The 26,149-nt window shown below is 44.4% G+C and overlaps 1 protein-coding gene across 7 annotated transcripts in view; it reads left to right on the top strand.

Moving 5' to 3' along the window:
- Positions 1 to 26,149, top strand: part of CC2D2A (coiled-coil and C2 domain containing 2A) — a 145,239-nt gene that overhangs the window by 10,369 nt on the left and 108,721 nt on the right. For 6 of the 7 annotated variants that reach the window (XM_086705416.1, XM_086705413.1, XM_086705414.1 and 3 more), the window contains 2 exons: positions 20,071 to 20,159; positions 20,477 to 20,578. In XM_086705416.1, coding sequence (XP_086561542.1) covers positions 20,071 to 20,159; positions 20,477 to 20,578 — 191 coding nt within the window. Of the gene's footprint in view, positions 1 to 20,070; positions 20,160 to 20,476; positions 20,579 to 20,952; positions 21,069 to 26,149 lie in introns of those variants that run through there. The other variant, XM_086705415.1, reaches the window with a different exon arrangement.

Genomic DNA, 26,149 nt, shown 5'->3' with positions numbered 1-26,149 from the left:
AAAACAGAACCAAACTTTACCCCATATAGTTACTTCTTTATCTGACTGCTCAAAAGTATTCTTTATGAAAGATTACAACTTGTCTTAGCTCTGGCTAACATAACAAAATACCATAGACCGGGTGGTTCAAACAAGTGACATCCATGTTCTCATAATTCTGGAAGCTGGAAGTTGAAGATCAAGGTGACAGAGCAGTGGGTTTCCAGTGAGACCTCTCTGCCTGCCTTATAGGTGGCTGCCATCTCCCTGTGTGCTCACTCGGGTGTCCCTGCTTGTAAGGACATCAATTCTATCATATCAGGGTCCCACTGTGTGACTCCGTCTAACTTTTATTACCTCCTCAGAGGCCCTCTCCCCAAATAGTCACAGTGGGCGTTAGGGCTTCAACATATAAATTGTGTGGAGACACAATTCAGTCCATAGCACAACTATTGAATATTTAAATAGTTATTTTTTTAAGATTATGTATTTATTTGGGGAGAGAAAGAGAGAGAGAAAGAGAGCACACACGGTCAAGTGGGAGAGGGGCAGAGAGACAGGGAGAGAATCCCAAGCAGGCTTGGGGCTGTCATGGCAGAGCCTGACATGGGCTCAGTCCCCTGAACTGTGAGGTCATGACCTGACCAAAATCAAGAGTCAGAAGCATAACCGACTGAGCCACTCAAGTCCCCCTTAAATAGTTATTTTTAAATCAAGGGAAAAAGTGTCAGAGGGGTTGGCCAATAATAAGACTCTTACCAAAAAGTCAATTCTTTTCTTATTCCTAAAATGAGGAAAATACTATTTATGATCACCATGGGAGTGATGTGAGGATGAAATCAAAAAAGGGTGTAGAAGTATTTTAAATAGTATGTACTGTTATAAATATTCAAATAGTAGGCACTAGTATATTACATAGATAAACACACAGTGACGAAGGGGTTTTACAAGGCGAGAAAAGACTTTTGGAGTTTGCATTGGTCCAAAGTGAAATATAAACAAAACCCTTGATTTCTGATTTGGAGAAGAGGAGAACAATAGAACAATAGAAAGCTAGGATCCGCCTGCCTCAACGAGGTCATGACTAGCGGGTAGCTGGATGTCCCTGGATAGAGCTACAACTATTGCTAATTTCGCAGCACTGGTGCGCAAGGGGCAAAGAAAACACCCCTAGGACTGAGGTGGGAGCACCTGGTGGATAAGAAGCTTGTGGGGCCAGGCATCAGTCAGAAATGAGAGGTCAAGACCAGCAGAAAGCTAGCCATGTGGTCAAGAGAGCCGAATGGATTTCATCCATGATGCCGATGCACAGTAGGGCGAAAGACAGATGAGAGACAGGGGAAGACAAAGAGCTCTGAGAAACACGGCAAGTGGTCTAGGCTGAGACAGAGCAGTGGAGGAGCTCAGGCTGAAGGGTGTGTGGGAGCCTTGAGGTAGCACTGCTGGAAGAGGATTCCGGACAGACGGCTTGGAAACCCACAAACGTGGGCAGAAAACGGTGTGCCCTGAGCAAGGTGCAGGCAGCCGTGCCTGGGAAGTTGCACACCTTTGCCATTTGTTAGAAGTATGGCCCTAGGGGCTGCCTGGGAGGCTCAGTTGGTTAAGTGTCCAACTCCTGATTCTGGCTCAGGTCATGATCTCACAGTGCTTGGGTTCGTGGGTTCAAGCCCCGTGTCGGGCTCTGTGCTGACAGTGCAGAGCCTGCTTAGGATTCTCTCTCTCTCCTTCTCTCTCTGCCCTTCCTCTGCTCACACACTCTCTCTCCCTCAAAATAAATACACATTTAAAAAAAAAACCTTCTGTATATCACTTTCCCACTCAGAAATCCGTGATAAGCATCGCATAAAATCCACACTCTTTCTTTGTTCTGGGTTCCAAGACCCTATGCACTCTGGCCCCTTCCAGTTGTTTCTCCTTTTCTCCCATCTCCCCACCTGGGTGACTGCTTACTGACCCCTGAAAGCCTCGTGACCACCTGAGCACTCCCAGGCTCTGGTGCCCACCCGAGGAAAGCTCCCCAACCATGTCTTCAATAAGCTTGTGGCAGAAAGGCAGGAGAGTTGTAACCATAAAGACCGTGGTCTTGGGGGCGCCCAGGTGGCTCAGTCGGTTAAGCGTCTGTCTCTTGGTTTCAGCTCAGGTCAGGATCTTATAGTTCATGAGTTCGAGCCCCACTGACAACGTGGAGCCTCCTTAGGATTCTGTCTCTCTCCCTCTCTCTCTGCTCCTCCTCTGCTTGTTCTCTTTCTCAAAATAACCAAATAAACTTTAAACAAACAAAAAGCCCATGGCCTTTGGGGTCAGACAAGTGTGGGTACCAGTCTCTCTATCTGTCCCTTTCCTACCCTCTTGGGCAATTTCCTCCATCTCCCTAAACTTCAGTTTCTTTATTTGCAAAACGGGAACAAGAAGAGAATGCTTAATACCTCCCCAGAGTTTATACTCCAGTTGGGGGTGAAAGGGAAAAGGAGAAAATGAAATAGACATGATGGATATACAGTATGGCCAGGGGTGGGGGTGCTACAAAGATAAAGAATAAGCTGGATGGGACGCCTCAGGGATGAGAGGGAGGGTTGCTATTTTATCATCATGGGAAGGCCTCTCCAGCAAGACCATCTTTGAGCCTGGAGCAAATGCGAGACCCCTGAGAAAAGTGCTCTTAATGCAAGAGTGTGTTCGGTATGTTTTAGGACCAGCAAGGAGGCCAGAGTGGCTGACAGAGTGAGCAGGGAGGGCAGATGGGAAATGAGAGGAGAAGGGAGGTGCCTCGGGGCCCCTACACTTTCAGTCTGAGTGAAATGAGGGCCAGGGGAGGGTGTGCTCAGACTTAAGGGTGCAGGCTGCTGTACTAAGGAATTGACTCTGGAAGGTGCAAGAACAGAACAGAGAACCAGGTGAAGAGCAAAGACAACATCCAAGTGGGTGGGGGGGGGGGGGGTACTGGGACCAAGTAGTGGAAGAGGTGGAAAGAAAGTGGGACTTGGGGCATCTGGAGGGTAGAGACAATGGGGTTTATGGCTGGACTGACCAGGAGTTTTGAAAGCAGGAAGGACGATGTCAGCTTTTTAACTTGAGCAAGTGGGAAAATGCAGTTGCCATTTACAGAGAGAGGAAGATGGCAGAAAGAATGGGTTTGGGGTAAAATGAGGAAAAGACAGAGTTTGCCGGATGTCCACGTGGAGGTGGATGTAGGGGTCTGGAGGTCAGGGGAGGCTTGGGGGCAGGAGAGGCTTTTGCTGACCATCTGTCTAAAAGACCACTTTCCTGAGGCCCCGGGGGGCTCAGACGGTTGAGTATCCGACTGTTGGTATCGGCTCAGGTCATGATCCCACAGTTCATGGGTTCGAGCCCCACGTCTGGCTCTGAGCTGGCATCGTGGAGCCTGCTTGGGATTCTCTCTCCCTCTCTCCCTCTCTCCCTGCCACTCTCCTGCTCGAGCTGTCTCTGTCTTTCTCTAAATAGATAGATGATAGATAGATAGATAGATAGATAGATAGATAGATAAAATTTTAATTTTTTTTTTTTTTTTAAAAGAGCACTTTCTGGGGCACCTGGGTGGCTCAGTCAGTTAAGCATCCGACTTCAGCTCAGGTCATGATCTCACGGTTTATGAGTTCAAGCCCTGCATTGGGCTTTGTGCTGACAGCTCAAAGCCTGGAGCCTGCTTCAGATTCTGTGTCTCCCTCTCTCTCTATCCCCCCACCCCCCGCCTCAAAAAATAAATAAAACATTAAAAATTGAAAAAAAAATAGCACTTTCTCACCTCATCACCTATTCTGTCCTTCCCAGGGTTCTGTTTTCCCCTAGAGCACACACCCGCCCCCAGCATGTTCCAAGCAACTGTTTGCGAACTGCCCCTGAGAGCAGGACTTCGTCTTCATTCATGACTGAACCCAACCCCAGTCCCCAGAGCGATACTTGGGGCAGGGCTGGGGCCCGGTGACGTTTATGGAACAACTGTGCCCAGTAGCGTAAGAACGAGCACCTCAGACAGGGTCCTACCCTCTCAGGTGTTGTCGGCTTGTGGGAGAACTAGCTGATTAAGGACATGAGACTAAAACTACAGAGGCCTGATGGTAAGAGAGCACCTTCCCCGCCACCCCGTCGTCCTTGCTGGGCGAGGCTGGAGGCACAGGGACGGGGTGCTCTCGGCTCTACAGTGAGACCGGGTAGGCCGGCTGCTCTTTGGAGACAGGAGTGTTTATCACCCAGGCACATTTCTTCCTCGACCCCTTTTATGATTTTTTTTCCCAGCAAAACGGGAAGTACAAATGTATTCCCTCTGCTCACAACTCTTTAGCCCATCTACTCGGGCTTTATGCGTCTGGTTATCAAAATAGCTTTTTGATATTCTCAAGGTAAATCAAGTATCACCAAGGCAAGCGCCACATCTTTAAGATCCTAAACATAATACCCTTGGGGGCCTGTATTTTTCATTAGGAAAATTCAAATGTGCACAGAATTAAATAACATTCGGTGAAATAGGGGGCCTGGCTGGTTCAGAGGAGCATGTGACTCCAGATCTCAGGGTTGAGTTTGAGCCCCACGTTGGATGTACAGCTTACTTAAAAATAATAATAATAATAATCCAGTGAACCTCATATGCCCAGCACCATATTCAAGAATTAACAAGATTTTGCCACATTTAAGGATCCTTTTTCTTGTTTTGTTTTGGTTTTTTTGCCTTTGAGATATCTATATGTGTGTGTGTGTGTGTGTGTGTGTGTGTGTGTGTGTGTGTGTTTAATTGTGGCAAAAAATACACATAACACAAAATTTGCCATCTTAATCATTTTTTTAATGTTTATTCATTTTTTTTTTTTTTGAGAGAAAGACAGAGCGGGAGCAGGGGAGGGGCAGAAAGAGAGGGAGACACAGAATCTGAAGCAGGCTCCAGGCTCTGAGCTGTCAGCACAGAGCCGCACGCAGGGCTCGAACCCATGAACCGCGAGATCATGACCTGAGACGAAGTCTGACGTTCAGCAGACTGAACCACCCAGGCACCCCACCATCTTAATCATTTTTAAATGCACACTTCAGTAGAGCTAACTGTATTCACATAGCTGTGCAACAGATCCCTGGAACTATTTCATCTTGCAAAACTGAACCTCTGCGCCTAATTTTTTAAAGTTTATTTTTTTATTTTGAGTAGGGGCGCAGAGGGAGGACAGAGAGAATCCCAAGCAGGCTCTGCGCTTTGGGGCTTGAACTCATGAACCATGAAATGATTGGCTGAGCTGAAGTCAAGAGTTGGATGCTTAACCAACTGAGGCACCCAGGGCCCCCAAAGCTCTTTACCTATTAAACAGTAACTCCCCACTTCCCCTGCCTTCGTCCCTTGGCACCCTCCATTCTTCTTTCTATTACAATGAATTTGACGATTTTAGGTACCTCAGATCAGTAAAATCATACAGTATTTGTGTTTGTGACTGGCTTATTTCACTTAGCGTTTATGTCTTTAAGGTCCATCCATATTATAGCATGTGACAGGAATTTGTTCCTTTTTAAGGCTGAATAATATTTCAGTGCATGTATATGTTGCATTTTGCTGATACATTCATCCTTCATGGACATTTGGATTGCTTCTACCTCTTCTTGGCTATTGTGAATAATGTTACTATCAACACGAATGTGCAAATATATCTTCAAGATTCTGCTTTCAATTCTTTTGAAAGAAGCACGAAGCACGGAATGAAAATGCCACTTCAGATGGTAGGTCTATGCTTCATTTTTGAGGAACCGGCATACGTTTCGCGTAGTGGGTGCATCATTTTGTATTCCCACCCACACTGCACCAAGTTTCCAGTTTCTCCACATCCTTGTCAACATTCGTTATCTGCCGCTTGCATTGTTTCTACACTGGCCATCTTCGTGGATGGGAGCTGAAACCTCACTGTGGTTGTGACTTGCATTATTCTGATGATTAGTGATGTTGAGCATCTTTTCATGTGCTTGTTGACCATGTGTATATCATGCTTGGAGAAATGTCTATCCTTTTCCACTTTCAAATCAAGTTCTTTGTTTTGGGTGCTGTTGAGTTATGGGTGTTCTTCACGTATTCTGTATAATAAACCCTTTATTGGATACATGGTTTGCCAATATTTTCTCCCATTGATTGTGTCCTTTGACACACAAGAGTTTTTCAGTGTGAGGTAGTCCTATTTCTCTGCTTTTGCCTTTATTGGTTGTGCTTTTAGTGACATATCTAACAAATCAATGCCAAATTCAATGTCATGAATTATTTCTTCTAGGAGTTTTATAATTTTGGGTCTTACATGTAGGTCTTTAATCCATTGGATTGCATTTTTATATGATGTAAGGTAAGGATCCAAGTTCATTCTTTTGCGTATGAATTGTCAGTTTCCCAACACCATTTGTTGAAGAGACTGTTCTTTCCCTATTAAGTGACTTCACACCCCTGTTGAAGACCATATGCGCAAAGGTTTATTTCTGGGTTCTCTATCTATTCCATTGGTCTGTATGTCTTGTTTATGCAACACCATGTTGTTTTGATCATTGTAGCTTTGCGATATGTTTTGAAATCAGGAAGTGTGAGAATGCCAACGCTTTTTCAAAATCATTTTGGGTATTTCAGGGTCCTTTAATATTCCATACACATTAAGGATGAATTTCTCTCTTTCTGTGAAAAATGCCAGTCAGATTTTGATAGGGATTGCATTAAATCTCTAGATCACCTTGGGTGGTACTGACATTTTAACAGTGAAGTTTTCCAATACATGAACGTGAGATGTCTTTCCATTTATTTGTGTCTTTAATTTCTTTCAGCAATGTTTGGCAGCTCTTGGTGCACAAGTCTTTTGCCTCCTTGGTGAAGCTTCTTCCTAAATATTTTATTCTTTGTCATGGTATTCTAAATGGAATTGTTCTCTTAATTTCCTTTTTAAATTTTTTTGTTGTTAGTGGATGGAAACACAGTTGAGTTTTTCATGTCGATTTTATATCCTGCAACTTGACTGAACAGTTCTTTTGTGTATAATCTGTAGAGTTTTCTGAGTGTAAGACCACGTCATCTGTAAACGCAGATAGTTTTCTATTTTCCTTTCCAATTTAGGATGGCTTTGTAGCTTTTTTCTTGCACTATTAATGTGTCTGGGCTGCTGTAACAGATGCCACAGACTGGGTGGCTCATAAAGAACAGAAATTTATTTCCCACAGTTCTGGAGGCTGAGAAGTTCAAGATCAATGACCTGGCATATTTAGTACGTGGTAAGGAGGGCCCACTTCCTGATTCACAGATGGCTGTCCTCCTGCCCTGAGGAATGGTAGAAGGCACAAGGGAGCTCTCTGGGATCTCTTTTGTAAGGGCACTAATCCCATTCATGAGAGTGGAACCCTCATGACCTAATTACCTCCCAAAGGCCCCAATTCCAAATGCCATCTCACTGGGGGTTAAGTTATAATATCAGAATTTGGGGAGGACATAAACGTTCAGTCTGTGGCACTTGCCTCACTGCTCTGGCTGGGGTTTCCAGTACTACATTGAATCAGAGCAGTGAAAGGAGGCATCCTTGTCTCGCTCCCAATCTTAGAGGAAAAGTTTTCAGTTGTTCACCACTGAGCACGATGTTAGTTGTGGGCTCTCATATATGTCCTTTACTATGTTGAGGTACTTCCCTTCTATCTCTATTGTTGAATGTTTTTATCATAAAATGATGTTGAATTTTGTCAAATGCTTTTTCTGCATCAGTTGAGAGGATCATGTGTTTTTTGTCCGTGGTTCTGTTACCAAGGTGTATCCCATTGATTGATTTTTATATGTCGAAACATCTTGGCCACACCCCCAAACTGGGCTGGGCTAATACTCTGTGTAAATGGATCATCAAAGCTATCTCTCATGACCCATTTATAAATACTGTTTACATTTCCCTAGGTGAAACCTCAGATTCAGTGGGTTCCCTAGCCCCAACAGGGCAGTTTATGTTAGCGCTATGGGACTTTTTAAGCTCACATGATTCCATTTTACTTTCTTCCCTTAGCACTTAGTGGTTTACCTGAGGCATCCCCACACCAAGATAGATAGGTAGGTGACAGGAGGGTAGGTAGGTAAGTAGGTAGGTAGATAGATAGATAGATAGGCAGGCAGACAGATGATAAATTTGACAGTCTTGAACTCTGAGAGCTTACGCTCATGTTCTGAGCCACTTAGCAAGCTTTCTGATAAGATTTCTACCAAGATTCCTCATTCTTCTTCCTTGCCCACATCCCATTATGTCGCCAAGATATTAAGAGAGATAAATGTTTCCATTCAGTACACCTTCCTTGAAACCTACAGGAGCTGAAATCAGACTCACTACTGCTCGTTACGACTTTCAACCACGGGACCTTGAGCTATAACCTCATCGTCCCAAACCAAAGGAACCTCATTTATAAAATGGGGATAATCAAAGTCTTGACATTATGACATTATGACATTATGACAGAACGTGCCTACGGAGGGTCTGGTGCACACGTAGTTGTCTCCTCCAGCTGAAAGAAGAACTCGTTGCCAAATAACTAACAAAAATAATTACCTTTCTTGAGTGCAAGGACAGGGCCGGCACGGCGACATTATTTCTCAGAACAGCACTACCATCAGACATTGTTTTATCGGTGAGGAAACTGAGTCCAGAGAGAAGCACCAGCTAGAGGGTAAGAGGAGCCAGCACTTCAAGTCCAGTCCATAGACTTGTGTGCTCTTCACGGCCACACTACAGCATCACTTGACAACCCAAATCCCAAGCCTGACTGGTCTTTAAGGCTAAGGGTTTCCAGCTGCCCACGGAAGGTGCAGTAGCAATCCTGCAATCAGCACTGTCAGCCGTGGCCCCCAGGCCCCCAGGGGACTCTTCATACGGGGCATAGAGCCAGCATAGAGCCTTCACAAGACTGCCACTCTGGCTGTGCCTCTTTCCCCCCGCCAAAGAGTGTCATTCGGGTGAATCACCTACATTACTCTCCCTACCTAAACTAACCCCTTCTCTATTCGGGGTTTTTGTTTATTTGTTTCTCTTACCCTGGCTGCTTACCTTTCAAAATTCAATATACACACCACCTCCTTTAGAAAGTTTCCCCCACGCCCCAGTGCGGGCTGAGTAGAGCTTCTCTGTACTTCATGGCTCCTGCCCCCCATGTGAGTGTCTGAGGTCATCTTTCTTTTGTTTGTTTGTTTTTCAACATTTATTTATCTATTTTGAGGAAGAGGGAGAGAGCACTGGGAAGGGGCAGAGAGAGAGAATCCCAAGCAGGCTCTGCCCTGTCAGCACAGAGCCCGACGTGGAGCTCGATCTCACAAACCACGGAATCATGACCTGAACTGAAATCAGGAGTCAGATGCTTACCCGACCGAGCCATCCGGGCGCCCCTGAGGTCATCTTTTTATTACTTCCCCTCTCCACTGGACTAGAAATTCTTGAAGGTAGGGACTGACTTTCAGCTCTGCTTAGCACAAGGCCCGTATCCAGATGGCACTCAACAATGCTTACTGAGTGAACAGATGTCTCAACCTGGCCTCTCTGCTTTTTGCTCAAGGCCATGCTCAGGGCTCACACGTGCTGACTTACCACCCCTACCATGCCCACCACATCCTCCGTAACCAGGTCTGCTCTCCTGGATCCAGATCTTTGACTCCTTTGGGCATTTACTTCCCAAATCTCTCTTGGGTCTGGCCTCCCCCTTGGTGGTAGCAGCCCAGCTCCTCACCTTGAACTGCAACCCTGTCTACACTATAGCACTCCTACAGGCCTCCAGGTGTTGCGAAAGTCAGACTGTATTCAGATACTCAGATACCAGCCCACGGATTATATGGCCTCTCCAGGGCACCAAGCACATGCTCAGAGGTGCCCCTGATTAACAGCAGTATAAATCATGCAGTGAAAGCTTTGGCTCCTAATCTGCTATTCAAACATACATATGGTCATGACATTCCAAATAAAGAAAGCATTTCACTGAGCAGGCACTAGTTCCAAATCAAATAAACATCTAGAAAAAAAGGACACACATTTCCCCCAAGATTCCAACTCATACCATCTCTTAAGGGACTAACTATCAAATGTTAAGTAGTGTCTTACGAACATAAATTTCTTCATTACTGACATCTGTTTCCCATTCATTCGTGTTAGTTTCTCTGATTAAAGCATCATTTCGGAGCCAACTTCTCAGTACTGGTTGAAAAGAAAGTAGGGAATCTGGCGAAATCTGATGCAAACTTAAGGAAATAGATCATTCATTTTAGGCATACTTTTTAAAAGCCATCCAGCCCTGGAGAGACTGACCCAGGAAAGAAATGTTACAAAGTACAGTATGGGGCACAGAGGAGACGCGCCCAAAAGATCTGGGTCTTGGCAGCTACCTTGGAGTCTAGCAGCTGGTGAAGCAAAAGAACATTCTAGTCAGAGCAGGCATGCTGGGGAATGTTCCGGCCAAAAAGTTCACCAACACTGGCGTTTGCTACCTCACCCGGTACCGAGGGGACTAAATTAACATATTAAAACAAGAATGAATAAATAATACATTGTTTCCATAATTTTTTCCTGGATTAATATCCAGGAAATGTTTGAGATCTTTAAAAAAAAAATTTCTGGGTTGAGGAGACTGTAGCCAATTCTTAGAGGTGGCAAAGGGCTCAGAGTGGAGTGTGCCTTTGATATGTTCACTAACCAACCCAGAGCTCACCATTTTCTGGTGGGTACAACCCCAGGAAGCAATATTCCTCTGCCTGCATCATCCCAGGGCCAGGCACCAGGCAACTAACTAGAGATAGTAGCTGAGAGCCCCCCAGAATAATTCAATCTAGCCAGCTCTAAACTGCTAAAACCGCCTTGCCTTTTTCCGTCAGAAATTCCAGTAAAGACCGTAGCCTAAGGTCTCACATTGCTCCTGTCTTCGCCTCCTGACCACCCTGCTGTCATTCCATGTGGCCCTGCATGGCGTGCCATGCCTCCTGATTCTAGAACTCGGGGGGTGTGATGAACTTTGTTTCCTGAGCCTCTCCTCGGTCTCCCGTGGCCACACCTCACTGACCATCTCAAGGAAGAGTACGACAGATACAAAAAAAAAAAAAAAACCACGCAGAATCGTTATTAGCTGTCAGGAAAGGCATTTTCCAAAAGACTCCTTGAGAGCGACACTGCTCCAAAGTCATCTACCCCTATTTTTGTCTCCAGTCTTGAACCTACTCCAATCTGACTCATATCCCCACTCGCCACGGACATTGCTCTTGTTGAGGTGGCCAGTGAATTGCCCATTTGCCCAATTCACTGGGCAGTTCCCAGTCTTCATCTTCCTGACCTTCAGCGGCATTCGGTGGAGTTCACTGCTGCCTCCTCCTTGTGCTCTTTGCTGCCAGCAACCTGCTCTTCTGATTTTACTTCTCCCTCACCGGCTCTACCTCTCGTCTCCTTGCTGATTCTTCCACCCCCAGCCTCTAAATGTTGGAGCACCCAGGCTCAGTGCCTGACCCTTTTTCCTGCATCAACACTCATCCTCTTGTTCATCTCAAGACTTGAAATTCTAACATATACATATCACGTGTGTAACTGACCACTCCCAAATGTATATCCCCAGCCTAGGGCTCTTTCAGACTACATGGGCAGGCTTCTACCCAATGTCCACGTGCACCTGTCCAATGAGACAACTCACATTTTTAATAGCTTTATTGAAGTTTAGCGTGCATATCGTCACATTCACCTGCTGTCAGGATACCATTCAATGATTTTCAGGAAATGTATAGATTTGGACAACCATCACCACAGTCCAGTTTTAGAATGTGTCATCACCCCAGGAAGTTCCTTTGTGCCTATTTACAGTTAATCCTGACTCCCACCCCAGCCCTAGGCAAACATTGGTTTGTTTTATCTCCCTATAAATATGGCTTTTCCAGACATTTCCTGTAAACAGAATCATACAGTTTGCAGTGTTTTGTGTCTGGCGTCTTTCACTTAGCACAATGTTTTTTGAGATTCATAAATGTAGCATCTATCCATGTTTCATCCCTTTTTCATGCTGAGTTCTATTCCATCACACAGATACACCACATTTTACTTATTCAACCACCTGTTGGTGGACATTTGGATTATTTCCAGTTTGGGGCTCTTACGAATAATGCTGCTAAGAACATTTGCAACATGTCTTTGCATGGATGTACATTTTCATTCCTTTTGATAAGTAGTAGAATTTCTGGGTCATATGATACATTTATATTTAACTTTTAAGAAACTACCAATCGGTTTTACAAAACGGTTTTGTCAATTTACTCTCCCACCGACAGTTTATGAGAGTTGCCAACACATGGTATCATCAGTCTTTAATTATAGTCTTTATAAGGTGTATAAAGGCATTGCAGTGTGCTTTTAACTTGTATTTCCCCAGTGATTAATGATAGTATTTTTTTCATTAGTAGCCATTTTTGTATCATCTTAGTAAAATGTTTATTTAAATTTTTGCTCATTATTAACCAGATTATTTGTCTCACTGTGAAGTTGTAAGAGTTCTCTGTATATTCTGGAATACAAGTACTTTATCAATACATAATCCACAGATATTTTCTCCAAGTAACTATCTTATCTTTTTATTTTATTTTCTTCTTTTTTTTGAGAGAGAGAGACAGAGAGAGCATGCCGAGCAGAGGAGAAGGGCAAGGGAGGGAGAGAGAGAATCTTAAGCAGGCCCCATGCTCAGTATGGAGCCAGATGCAGGGCTCGATCCCACGACCCTGGGATCACGACCTGAGCCGAAATCAAGAGTCGGACACTCAACTGACAGAACCACCCAAGCGCTTCTCTTTTCATTTTCTTCATCATGTCTTTTGAAGTCAAGTGTATCACTTTTTTTCTCTCGTGGATTGTGCGTTGGGGATTATATCTAAAAATTATTTGCCTAACCCAAGTTCATGACATTTTTCTCCTATGTTTTCTTCTAGAAGTTTTATGCTTTTAGCTCTTACCTTTAGCGAGGTCTGTGATCTCTCCTGAGACAACTCAGATTTTACTCCACTGAAGCTGAGCTCCCAATCTCCTCCTCCAAACCCTTTGTCCTAAGGTCTTCCCCATCTCACTAAACACACATTTCATTCTTCCATGGCTTGGGTCACCCTTAATCCCTGTCTTCATCTGCCCCCATCGATATGTCCCCATAAGTCCTGTTTCCTCTACCTTCAGAATAGACCAAAAACACCTAAAGTACGCCTATTTCCCACCATATCCACCACTCCAATGCGGATCCAAGCCACCTCCAACTCCCAACTGGAGTATCGCACAGCATCTCAGCTGATGCCCTGGCTTCTGTTCTCACCCCAGCAGCCAGAACGGTCTTGGGAAAATAAGGTCATCCCACTCCTCTGCTCCAGCCCCCCAGTGGTTCTTACCTGACTCAGAGTTTAAGCCAAAGTTTGTAGGATGACCTACAGAGTCTGTTTCCACCTTATCTCTACGACCTGATACCCTGGGATTCCATCTCCCACCCTTACATTTCCCCTTTCGGCTCTGGTCCTACATCAGGCATGGCCCTGTCTCAGAGTGTTTGTACCAGATATGACTTATAACTAAAATGCCCATCCCCCCAGTCATCCATGTGACTTGATCCCTCATTTCCTTTACCTGATCCAATGTCACCGTGAAGCCCGTTAGGGGCACCTGGGTGGCTCAGTCAGTTAAGAAGCCCTTGCTCGGCCACTCCACTTAAAACTGCACTACACCCCTCCCTTCTAGCCCTCTTTCGCTCTGATCAGTTTTACTTGTTTTCATACCACTTATTACCATCAGACGTACTAGATATACGGCCTGTTTGTGGTCTCCCTTCCCTGCCAGAAAATTCACTCCATGAAGATGAGGATTTGTTTGTTCTCTTCACCATTCTATCCTTCATGTCCCGTACACATAATAGGTGCCCAATGCATATTTGTCAGCTGAATGCTTGAAAACTGGAGGAGATTCTCTCGTCTAGCATGTCCAAAATTGGGTTTTGTAGAATACTAGTATCCTGACAGAGATTAATGCCTGCAGAAATACGCCAAGTTCAGAAGCTTTACATGTTATTTTCCCTCTTGGAAATTCACAAAGCTTGTTCTGAGGCCACTCAGTTGCCCTGGCACCTCTCACACAGTCCCTGACCCCCCTGAATGAGGTTCACATTTTTTCTGCTCTGCCCAAGGCAACGTGGAAGTCTCATCCGTAGGCAGAATTTTCATGGCAAACCATATCTATGAAGCCACGTTTCAGAATCTCAGCCCTGTCTGAAGCCCCCTTGCCTTATCCCACCACCATGATGATGTTGGAGCACAGGGACAGAAGGCAGGGCTGGCCAGGCTCAGTCCTGCCCACGCTGATGATCCCCATCTCAGTCAGCTCCAGCTGCTCTAATGAAATAGCACAGACTGGTGACTCAACCAACAGACATTTATTTCTCACAGTTCTGGAGGCTGGGAAGCCCAAGATCAAAGCTCAGGATCATTCAGTTCCTGGTAAGAGCTCCCTTCCTGGCTAGCAGATGGCCGTCTTCTCACTGTGTCCTCACATGGCGGAGACACAGAGAGCCATAGTTCTGGGCTTTCTTTTCTTAGAAAGACACTAATCGCATCTTGGGAGACCTACCCTCATGACTTCACCTAATCCTAATTACCTCCCACAGGCTTCACCTCCAGATACCATCACATGGGGGTGAGGGCTTCAACATATGAATTCTGGGGAGACAAAAGCATTCGGTCCAAAACAATCCCCAAGCCTGGGAAGTGTGCTGACACACAGAGATGTGGGAGGGAGCAAGGGGCAGAGCCTCAGTCCTGGGGTCCCAGCACCGAGGAGTCAGAAGGAAACATACACAAGGATAAAGGCCCCAGGTTTTCAGTTAACATGAAACGGAAATGTTAAGGAGGCTGTGAAATAAAGAAGCAGAAAAGAAGAAAGTGCAGAAATCCCTCCAGACCCCTCAGCAAATGTGAACTATCAGCAGCTCTGAGGCTCAAAACACAGGGCACAGCCCGCTGTTCTCAGCCTGTTTGGACTTTCATTTCATGTACTTAAATTTTCACAACCGGTACTCCTTTGTTTGATAAAAATTAGAAAATCAGGAGAAGGAAATAGAAGAAAATAATCACCCACATTCTTTCACCCTAGTGACAACCACCATTAACCTGAGGCCCTTTCTTTGTGCCGGGTTTCTTCTGTGTGACAGCTGAAGACACACTATGTTCACAGAGGGCTGACAGTGGCTGGAAAGACACTCCATTTTCCTACACCCATATGAAGGTGGTTAGAGTCGATGACAGTCCAAATGATTGTCCAACTCATCACGTTTTTTCCTCTCAAGCCTTGGGGATATTACCTCTGCTCCCCTCCAATTTTTCCTGCCAAGGTCAGCTGGCTTCCGTGCCGATGCTCTCCCACCCCCCCAGCTCCATATTTACAGTCTATCCAGGAATAGTACAACAGTGGGGGGAGATTATTTGGGGGAGAGTTAAGGCAGGCCAGTGGCACGTGGGTGGCTCAGTTGGTTAAGCGTCTGATCTCGGCTCAGGTCATGATCTCGGGGTTCATGAGTTCTAGCCTCGGCTCAGGTCATGATCTCGGGGTTCATGAGTTCTAGCCCCGGTTCAGGCTCTGTGCTGACAGCTCAGAGCCTGGACCCTGATTCAGATTCTGTGTCTTCGCCTCTCTCTGACCCTCCCCCACTCGCTCTCTCTCTCCCTCTCAAAAATAAATGAACATTAAAAAAAAAAAGAGCAGGGCAGGCCATGTTTTCCCAACCCTTTTGTCCACTGTCCCAATAAAAATTATGCTATATGTAAGTTGCCATTAAAAAGAATTCTGTCATATTTTAAATACTTTATTGATGACACAGATAGATAAATAGTAATAAAATATAAATATAATAATATAAATATTAATGTCTTAAAATAAAAATGTTATATCACTGTTAAAGAATCTATATGGCACAGTGATTTGATGACCACTGTAATCTCCTTCAAAAACCAAGAACAAGCCCTGAACAGTTGGAAATCTGACAACATTCCCCTTTCTTCTTAAGCTCCTTCATTCCAACCCTCCCCCCCAAGAATTTTAAGTAACCTATTTCTATACTGAATTTTTTTTTAATTTTTTAATGCTTATTTATTTTTGAGAGAGACAGAGACAGAGCACAAGTGGGAGAGGAGCAGAGAGAGAGGGAGACACAGAATCTGAAGCAGGCTCCAGGCCCTGAGCTGTCAGCACAGAGCCTGATGCGGGGCTCGAACCCACAAGCTGTGAGATCACCTGAGCCTAAGTCGGACGCTCAACCAACTGAGCCACCCAGGTGCCCCCTAACAAACTGAATTTTTTATTGTGCTATTATTACAATTATCAATGGTACACAACTGACGAAAACATAAACATACTATAGGATTTGGTAAATCTTTATTAATCATAACAAGTGAAACAAATCCATAAAAACCTTTAGAAAGCATATTCTTTAACTAGCGAGGGAAGTTGGAAGAGGGAGGTCACAAAACAGGCATCATCACCATGCTCACATATTCTACATAATCCATGTGAGTCCAGATAATACCAATTCAAATCCAAACCAAAAACACCCCATTTCTGATTTTATGTCCTCAGAAAGTCCTGGGGTACCCCATGGTAGACAGAGAGTTCAGGTCTCAGCAGTGAGATTCACAGAGCAATGTTTTGCAAGAAGTATGGGACTCTCTCAGCACAAGTAGGGGGAAATGGAGAAGACTTCAGGTGGTGGAGAAGGAGCTATAGAAACTTCTCTGTAAAGACAAGATCACATCAACCTGGGACAGAAGATGACAAGACTAGAACACTACTTCAAAATGAAGTGTTTATCTTCTTACAAAGTAGTTGTTTCCCGAGGGGTCAGGTTTATAGAAGTGGTTAAGAGAAAAGTGGAAAGTGGCCACCATTTCGCAAAGCCTATCCAGAGAGAGAAATGGGTAGAGTGAGTATGGGTGATAAGACAAAGGAGACGGAGTAGAGAAGATCTGGAAGCATTTGCAGACGGGAAGCTGATGAAGCCTCCAGATGAACAGGTGTCCTGGGAAGCTAGAGCAGCCTTGTGAGGACATCATCCTGCTGCTTCTGCGAGAAATAACACCTTGTTGGCTCAGTTGGTTAAGAGTCCGACTTCGGCTCAGGTCATGATCTCACAGTTCATGAGTTCAAGTCCCGCGTTGGGCTCTGTGCTGACAGCTCAGAGCCTAGAGCTTGCTTTGGATTCTCTGTATCCCTCCCTCTCTGCCGCTCCCCATTTGTGCTCTCTCTCTCTCTCTCTCTCAAAAATAAACATTAAAAAAAAAAAAGTGGGGCACCTGGGTGGCGCAGTCGGTTAGGCGTCCAACTTCAGCCAGGTCACGATCTCGCGGTCCGTGAGTTCGAGCCCCGCGTCAGGCTCTGGGCTGATGGCTTGGAGCCTGGAGCCTGTTTCTGATTCTGTGTCTCCCTCTCTCTCTGCCCCTCCCCCATTCATGCTCTGTCTCTCTCTGTCCCAAAAATAAATAAAAAACGTTGAAAAAAAAAAAGAAATAGCACCTTATAGAGGAAATCTGTATTTCATACTCATTGACATTATGTATAGAAGTTTAACAGGATGCTTATTCTCATTATTCGTGAGCTCTTGCCTCCAAATCAAGTCTTTAATGATTTTTTAAAACTTATTTTCATCATCCTCTTCTTATTCCATGCCATGGAGACTTTATTTACTCCAGGTTTGCTCGGCTGTGTCAAAGAGCCTCTGTACGTACGTGTGAGATCACACCCTTCCTCAGCCTTGGCAAGTCTGTTCTTCTCCCCTGGGCAGGAAAAATAGACACTTGGGACTACGTAGCAGATCAGTAATGTAGTGGAGTAACTGACAATAAATTAGGGGGAAAAAATGTCTTACGAGGGTTATTGCAGTTCTAGCTGCTTAAAGAAACACTGCTTCATTCTACCATGATAAAAATGAAAGCACCAAATCTCTACCAGTTCTTAAGTCAAAGGGGGTGGATGAGTCCACATGGTTTTCCATGAATATCACATTCTTCGTGTTATCTGGAAAAAACGGTTATCACATCAGGTTTCATCCAAATGAGGATTACGTTCATTTTGTTTGTATAATCTCCCGCATGCCCCCGTGCTTCCTTTATATGTTTTTCCTCACTGATTTAGTGCTGCACGGTGCGGGTACAAAGGTCCTCAACTCCATCCTTGCCCTCAAGTGGGGCACATTCTAGCTGGGAAAAAGACACCCCCCCAGCTAGTTGTGCAGATCAGACTCGAGAATCTCTATACCCTTGAAATGTCTTTCACTATCGCGAACTCTAAAATATCCAGCAAGAACTGCTTTTTACCATTTTAAAATCTTTCAGTTTTTAAAAGTAATCCTAGAGGGGTGCCCGAGTGGCTCAGTCAGTTAAGCCTCTGGCTCTTGATTTTTGGCTCAGGTCATGATCTAGAGGTTTGTGAGTTCGAGCCGCACATCAGGCTCCACGCTGACAATGGGTGGAATCTGCTTGGGATTCTCTCTCTCTCTCTCAAAATAAAGAAATAAGCTTAAAAAAATATTTAAAAAAGGTAATCCTAGAGAAGCCATTTCATTTTTTTTATTCAGATGAGATAATGTTTAATAAAATATATTGTCTCTCTTTTAAACACTAATTCATAAAATTATTCTCGTGAATTAGGTGGTAGCTATTTTAAGTAAACTTGAAAAACTGGATTTTTTTTTAAGGAGGGGAAGTAAATGAATAAGGTGCATTTTCATGTTTTTCTTTAAATTTTTTTAACGTTTATTTTTGACAGAGAGAGAGAGAGAGAGAGAGAGAGCGAGCATGAGCGGGGGAGGGGCAGAGAGAGAGAGGGAGACACAGAATCCAAAGCAGGCTCCAGGCTCTGAGCTGTCAGCACAGAGCCTGACATGAGGCTCAAACTCACAGACTGCGAGATCATGACCTGAGCCGAAGTCAGACGCTCAACCGACTGAGCCACCCAGGCGCCCCCATTTTCATGTTTAAAAACACTTATTATTGACTATTAAAGGACTTCTCTCTGGAGCAGAAGCAAGGTGGGTGGCCAGGCAGACAACAGGACTGGCAAGAACCAGTCAGGAAGCCCGCCTTTGTCCCATCAGGGAACCACACACACTCTGTGACACTTGCCATGTGCCTGCCCTGCGTGGCTGGGGACCATGGAACCTGAGGAGGAAACGGGTATTAACCAAATAATCACACAAATGTGTGAGTTCACAGTGTGGCCAATGCCATACAGGAAAAGTCTCGGGACCCTCAGTACATGTAACAGTGCATGTGATCTGCCACGTTTACGTGATCTTCAAAATGGAAAATAGTGGCTTGATGATCTTTTAAGTGAGTGAAAAAAGAACATCAAGGGCCATCTCTTTTTTTATTATTGTTATTTTTAAATTTTTATTTATTTTTGAGAGACAGAGAGACAGAGTGAGAGGTGGGGAGGAGCAGAGAGAGAGGGAGACACAGACTCTGAAGCAGGCCCCAGGCTCTGAGCTGTCTGTCAGCACAGAGTCCGACGCGGGGCTTGAACCCAGGAACCGCGAGACCACGACCTGAGCCAAAGTCAGACACTTAACTGACTGAATCACCCAGGTGCCCCTACATATATCTAATAATATGTTTGAAATACATGCTGTGTCTATGATTTAGCCTAGGGCCATGGCTTGGGTCTCTAGAAGGGTTTCTCCGATTGAAGTTATCAGCGCTGTTGGAAAGCTGAACCCCGAACTCGTTGGCCATCCATTCACCTACGAGCCTGTTTCTCATTCCACAGATTGGAAAGGCTCTTCCCAATGGTAACTGAATTGGTGTGCCCGTGCCTGGAATAGTTGAGTGGCATTCCTTTTATTCTTAGTTAAGTCGATGTGGCATTGCTGGCAGGACCGAGGTTTTCCGTCTCAGTCGCAAAGAAGCCAAGACATGTACTTATTACGTCAAATGGACGGCTGTCAGCATTATCTCATCTTTGCTTATGTGAAGTTCTAAATTTGCAAAATAAAATTACATTCTCCTGTTATTTTTTTAATCTAATCTTCCTGTTGGAAAAAAAAGGGAAAAAAAATGTTGTTTAAAGTAATTTTTCTGTATTTTTTTAGGCTTACCTCCAATTCCTTCAGCTTCCAGAACGGGCTTTGCAGAATTTTCCATGAGGGAACGCATGAGGGAGAAATTGCAGGCTGCCAGGGTGAGAAAAACCACATGAATATTTTGTTCCGTGCTGATTGCAGTTCTCCAGGTCTTGTCTAGAATGCTGCGTTTGCTCAAAACTGCATGCGTTTGAATGCCGTTAAATTTGTTTTTCATGTTTTAAATATTAATGTAGTATTTAACATTGGCACAGGTGGAAAATTATGCTTAAGAAGAATTTAATGTCCTTTTTCTTAACCATTTCATTCGCTCTTACCTCTTAAAGAAGCGCAGCGTGTAGTTTTTAGTGACTGTCTGCCATCGAGATGGCATCAGTGACACTATGCAGCAGTAATTTTCTGTCTGCCTTTTTAGTCCAAAGCAGAAAGCACGCTGCTGCAGGAAATCCCCACCCCTCGGCCTAGGCGCTTACAGAGTCCTGGTGAGAAAGAACTGGAGACCGAATTTGGTGCGGAGGTGAGAAACGGGACTTCTCTACTTTGTGATCAAAGACAGTGAGGCGGAGGATGACATTGCCAGCAAAAGTTTCTAGAACAGAGCTATGCACAGAGGAGGCATTCAGTGCTGATTAGTAGTCATCGTAGCTACTGTTTGTAGAGTCCTACTCAATGCCAAGTGTTTTGCCAGGTCTTTTTCTCATGTTACCACATCATGATCCCAGCTCCCCTAGGGGGGTAGGTTCTGTTCTCTTCATTCACATGTGACCGATGAGCACACTGAGGTTCGAAGCACCTGCCATCCCCAGGTAACAGGGCAGACGTGTGGAGAAGTCGGGATCAGATTTCGGTTCTTTCTCATTCCTAGGCTGTCTTGTGGGTCAGCATTGCTGGATCCGGGGATTTTCTGGGAAGCAGAGAGAGATAGGCGTGCAGGAGGAAAGTAGGGTGGATTGGTGGTGGCCTTGAATGCCACACTGAAGAGCTTTGATCGTTTTCTACAAGCCATGGTAAGCAGTCGGCCATAGGATGGGGAGGTGGTTTGAATGCACAGGAGTGATTTTTGTTTGAATCTGAGGGGCTGAGGGTCATCTCCATGTGTGCTCCTCTGTCTAGAGATACAGAGGAAAGGACCGGGCCTGGAGAAACAAGTTTAGGACACATTTCTACTGTAGTGAGTTTTGAAGTTTGGAGAGGCCTTTGTTTCCTGACAGAAGACTGAATGAGGAGGGTTTTGACCTTTGGCCCATGAGGAGGACAGAAAGCAGTACAAGATAGAAAGTCTTGTCAGAAGGAGATAAAGGATTGGGGCGCCTGGGTGGCTCAGTCGGTTGGGCCTCTGACTTCAGCTCAGCCCATGATCTTGCAGTTCGTGGGTTTGAGCCTCGTGTCGGGCTCTGTGTTGACAGCTCAGAGCCTGGAGCCTGCTTCGGAGTCTTCTTTTGTCTCTGCCCCTTCCCTGCTTGCATTCTGTCTCTCTCTCTCTCTCAAAAATAAATAAACATAAAAAAATAAAATAAAAGAAGTAGATGAAAGACAAGCCTGTAAGAGGGTGGAAGAAGGAAGGAAAGAGCAGAGCCAATGGCTCAGTGAAGTGTTTGCAGATCTAGTCCAACTGTTTGTTGTTGATGATGACGATTTGGGTTGTTTTTCACTATTGAGACAGCACAGGCATGAAGGAATTTCTGTGGAAAGATCACTGATTGCTTAGAGGATGGCTTCTCTTTTTCTGTAATGAGATGTAATAAAATTTTGTCACATTCATCCCAAACAAGCCAAAGATCACATGACTACAAGGAAAGTTACAGCTGTGCACATGTGACGTGGCCCATGGTTCCTCAGTGGGAATACTCCGTGTGTCCGATGAAATGGCTTTATGATAGTTTATTACTCCACTCTGCTGAGAAGGCATTTATTTTTCTTTGATTCCAATTATTTTCTTCATTGTAAGAGCCATAATTCTGAAATATTGGAAAATAAAGAAAAACTACCTAAAATCCCATCAGCTTAACACAAGCACTTTAGTTATGTGGGTAGGTGTGTGAATCCCAGCGTCTGGTCAGATGGGCTAAATGATAGCAGGGTCTGGTCTCTTATATCTGAGCTTACCTACACTTCCTGATTGATAGTCATTTCACAAAATCATGGCAGTTCTCACTTGTGCGTGGGCCATGAATATGATATCCCAAATAAAGCTTCAAGTTGTAGAAGTAAAAATATACTCCCTTGGCTTATAGAGTATTTATTGCTTTTTGTGAGCAGGACCTTGACTTATATCCATTATATTCTATATCCCCTAAGAGCCACTGTATGGATTTGAGGTGTTGGAAGAGGTCATCAAAAAGACATGACCGCTGGGGCGCCTGGGTGGCTCATTCGGTTAAGCATCCAACTTCAGCTCAGGTCACGATCTCGCGGTCCGTGAGTTCGAGCCCCGCGTCGGGCTCTGGGCTGATGGCTCAGAGCCTGGAGCCTGCTTCGGATTCTGTGTCTCCCTCTCTCTCTGCCCCTCCCCCGTTCATGCTCTGTCTCTCTCTGTCTCAAAAATAAATAAACGTTAAAAAAAAAATTATTTTTAAAAAGACGTGACCACTGGTTGACCCGCGAGCTGGACCCAGGCAATTGGAGGCTTCTCACTCCCTCCCCAGTCGTGGAAATGTGTGTTCCACCTGCCTTCCCCACTCCCAGAAGCTGTCCCCGGGGTACAGCCTTGAGACAGAAATGTGGTGTTGGCCATCTGTCTGGTATACTTGACTGAATCCAGTTAGGACCTCTGTACAGACTTCTAAGATTTGGCAGGCAGGCGTGGGGGTCTCCTTCTCTTGCAGAGATGCCTCATAATTTCCCTTGCTGATTAAAACTGCCACCTACCAATCTAGAATGGTTTGCTTCTGTCTTTAGTCTCTCCCTCTGCCCACATGGCCAATTTAAAAAGCAACATACAAGGCAAACATCAACTGCCTTCTCTTTTAATTTTTTTTTCAAAAAAGTCATCTTTTTAAAACATTTCAAGAAATGAATATTTCTGAAATGGAAATGATAGGCAAGGAAAGGACAAATTGAGCAGGAAAGGGAAGAGATAAGATGTTGTAACTTCAGGGGCGCCTGGGAGGCTCAGTCGGTTGAGCATCCGACTTTGGCCCAGGTCATGATCTCATGGTCCATGGGTTCAAGCCCCATGTCAGGCTCTGTGCTGACAGCTCAGAGCTTGGAGCCTGCTTCGGATTCTGTGTCTCCCTCGCTCTCTGCCCCTCCCCTGCTCACGCTCTGTCTCTGTCTCTCTCAAAAATAAATAAACATTAAAAAAAAAAAAGATGTTGTAACTTCAGACACAACGTGGCCTTGAGGGCCTAGAGGTCACTTCCAAGAGCGGGACAGGGTTAACCCTCTTAGTCTTCACTTAGCTGATCCAGGGGCTCCCAGATCTTGGCTGTAACTCATCTTCCAGTCCATTGGCTTTAAAAAAAAAAAAAAAACTCCCTTTGTTTTTTCCTCCTTGATGATCCCGAGTTGTCAAAGTGAATTTGGGTGAATGAGGTGGAAATGGCATGTAAAATTGCTTTTAGCACAGCCCTGGAACCATAACAATACTGGATGGTTTTAGTGCTCCACAAAAAAAAAAAAAAAAAAAAGTCTTGGTAAAGAAAAATCAGTTCTCAGGCACATTGAATGAGATAAACACGCATGTTTACCTTAGCCAGTTACAAAGAAGAAGGAAAGGCATCAGGCTTGTAAATTTTGGCCTAGAAAATGAAATCGCTTCAATATTCAGTTTCATTTTTACATTTCTTTAGATTCAGGTTACTCACGATGGTGCCTTTTGAAAGTCTGATTCGGCCAGCAGAGACTGTATAACTTTACAAAGAGAAGAGTAAGCCTAGGTGGGCAGAAACTGGGGGGGGGGGGGGGGGGGGGGGGGTACAGAGTTCAGCTCATGGCTCAGAGACCTCCACGCATGGCAGCTCTCCCTGACGGGACCGGCTGACCTGGCATGAATGAATAACTCCTTTTCCTGTGAAATTGCGACACACAGGCCGGACTCCACAGTTTTTTGGGTTGTTTTTTTTTTCTTCTGACTCTTCCAATGTTGGACTTCAATACCATGGATAAGGGTTCAAAACAGCCAGGTTACATTAACAGTTGATTCAGCGGCCTTTTTTTCAGACCTGATCTCAGGTTTTTAACAGAACATCTCTCAGGCATATTTCTTGATGTGTATGTACCTCAACCCAGAAGGAATATCCAGAAGTGGTCCATTTATATCCTATTGAGCAAAGGAGAGAGCCCAGATGCTGGACCTTAGCTGCGCAGCGTTAAAATGTTGGCAACCTCACTCACCAGCTGTGTGACCTTGGACATGCAATTTACCTACCCTCTGGACCCCACTTCCCACCTCTGTAAAAGGTGATACTACTAGAACCTAATTCTTGGTATTGTTTTGAGGATTCAATGGACTCAGACATGTAAACGCTGTTTTCAACACTGTCTGGCACATGGGGAGCCCTTTCTATGTAAGAGTTAGCTATCGTTAGAGACTGCAGAGTAAGAGGGAAAAGGAGAAAACGGTTGGGAATACTTTGGTCGGTAATCCGAATTCACCAACACCAACCTCTGTTTATTCTCTTTAGCGTCTCTTTTTATTTTGTATGAGAACAAAGCAAAACACAAATGTCTAAAAACACGTGAATACTAAAGTGAAAATAGCAGAACATTTGAATATTTGGCCTCCGCTAGAGATGACCAGAATTAGAATTATTCCTTCATTTGTGGGCCTGGTTCACTGTCCCAAGACCTGATTCTTTGATGTAGTCTATGTGTTGCCCAGCCAGCATCTACAACAGACGCCTTCCTGGCCGGTGTCCAATTGGCCCTGACAACACAACGTTACCATGGATGGCAATACCCCAACCTAGAAGAGCCCAGTGGGGATCACAGACATTAACGGACAATGTGGAGACAAGGTGGTTAAATTCCGTGCTGGAAAACATTTGGAGCCCACAGAAAGGGCACTTAACTCCAGCCATGAGGTTAGGTTATATAAAATTTGAGTTATCTCAATTTAAGCAGTGGTTTCTTACCCATGACTCCAAAAGCACCTGCAGCAAAAGAATAAATAGACACACTGGGCTTCACCAAAATTAAAAACGTTTGTGCTTCAAAGGGCATCATCAAGAAAGAGAAAAGACAACACAGAGTGGGAGAAATTATTTGCAAATCAGGTATCACGTTTAGTATCTTGACTAGTATGAAGCATATACAAAAATTTCAGGTGTCTACAAGACAATCCAGATTAGGATGTCTTTTAGGGAATCAAAAATGTTGAATGGTAGTTTAGAAGAGAAGATTAGGGCTTGAACTACTATATTTTGTATTTGTGCTATGGTAAAAGTAATGGGACTTAAGATTATCTTGTTCAAATTACAAGAGGCCTATAGAGCCTTCGTAGAGGACACAATAAATCCAAAGGTGACAAAAAATGCCAGCTGGATGCATGGACTATGTGGTGATCGGCACTCATTATTTGCTGCCTTGAAGTTGAATGTACTTTATTACTTTCAGATTATACAAATGTGTTATAGGTAACAGTTCTTTAAAATTTAATTCCACCCACTCAGTCATTTTAAGTACATTTAATGACCTTAAATGTACTAATATAATTTTTTATTTTTTTACCACACCAATATAAATATCATTTTAGATTTGATAGAAGTTACATAACAGACTTTTATACCAAGTGTATATACACTGTGATAAAACCACCACTCTGGCAAATGAAGCACACCGATGAAATTATATTGTGTGAATGTAATATCCTCTGAGCCAGGAAAGTACAGGAAGAGATGGGAAGGAACAAAACGCATAAAACACTAAACTACCGGTATGCACATATTGGGCTACCTGGAATTTAACCTACTGATTTTATTTTCTAAACTACCAGTGTTAGACTTTCTGTCAGGTCTCATGTTTTATTCACACCATTTCTCACAGATCTCTGAAAGCTAAGGCTTGCCTGTTCAGAACCAATCTGCCCCCTCTCCCAGCGGTTGACCTCTTGGCTTATTTTCCATGTTTTCAAACCCACCAATCTGTC

Source organism: Puma concolor, chromosome B1, assembly GCF_028749965.1.
Source record: "Puma concolor isolate L17-30 chromosome B1, mPumCon1.1.hap2, whole genome shotgun sequence".
NCBI classification, from domain to species: Eukaryota; Metazoa; Chordata; class Mammalia; order Carnivora; family Felidae; genus Puma; species Puma concolor.
The sequence above is the reverse complement of the archived record's forward strand: the minus strand, read 5'-3'. Positions and strand labels throughout refer to the sequence as shown.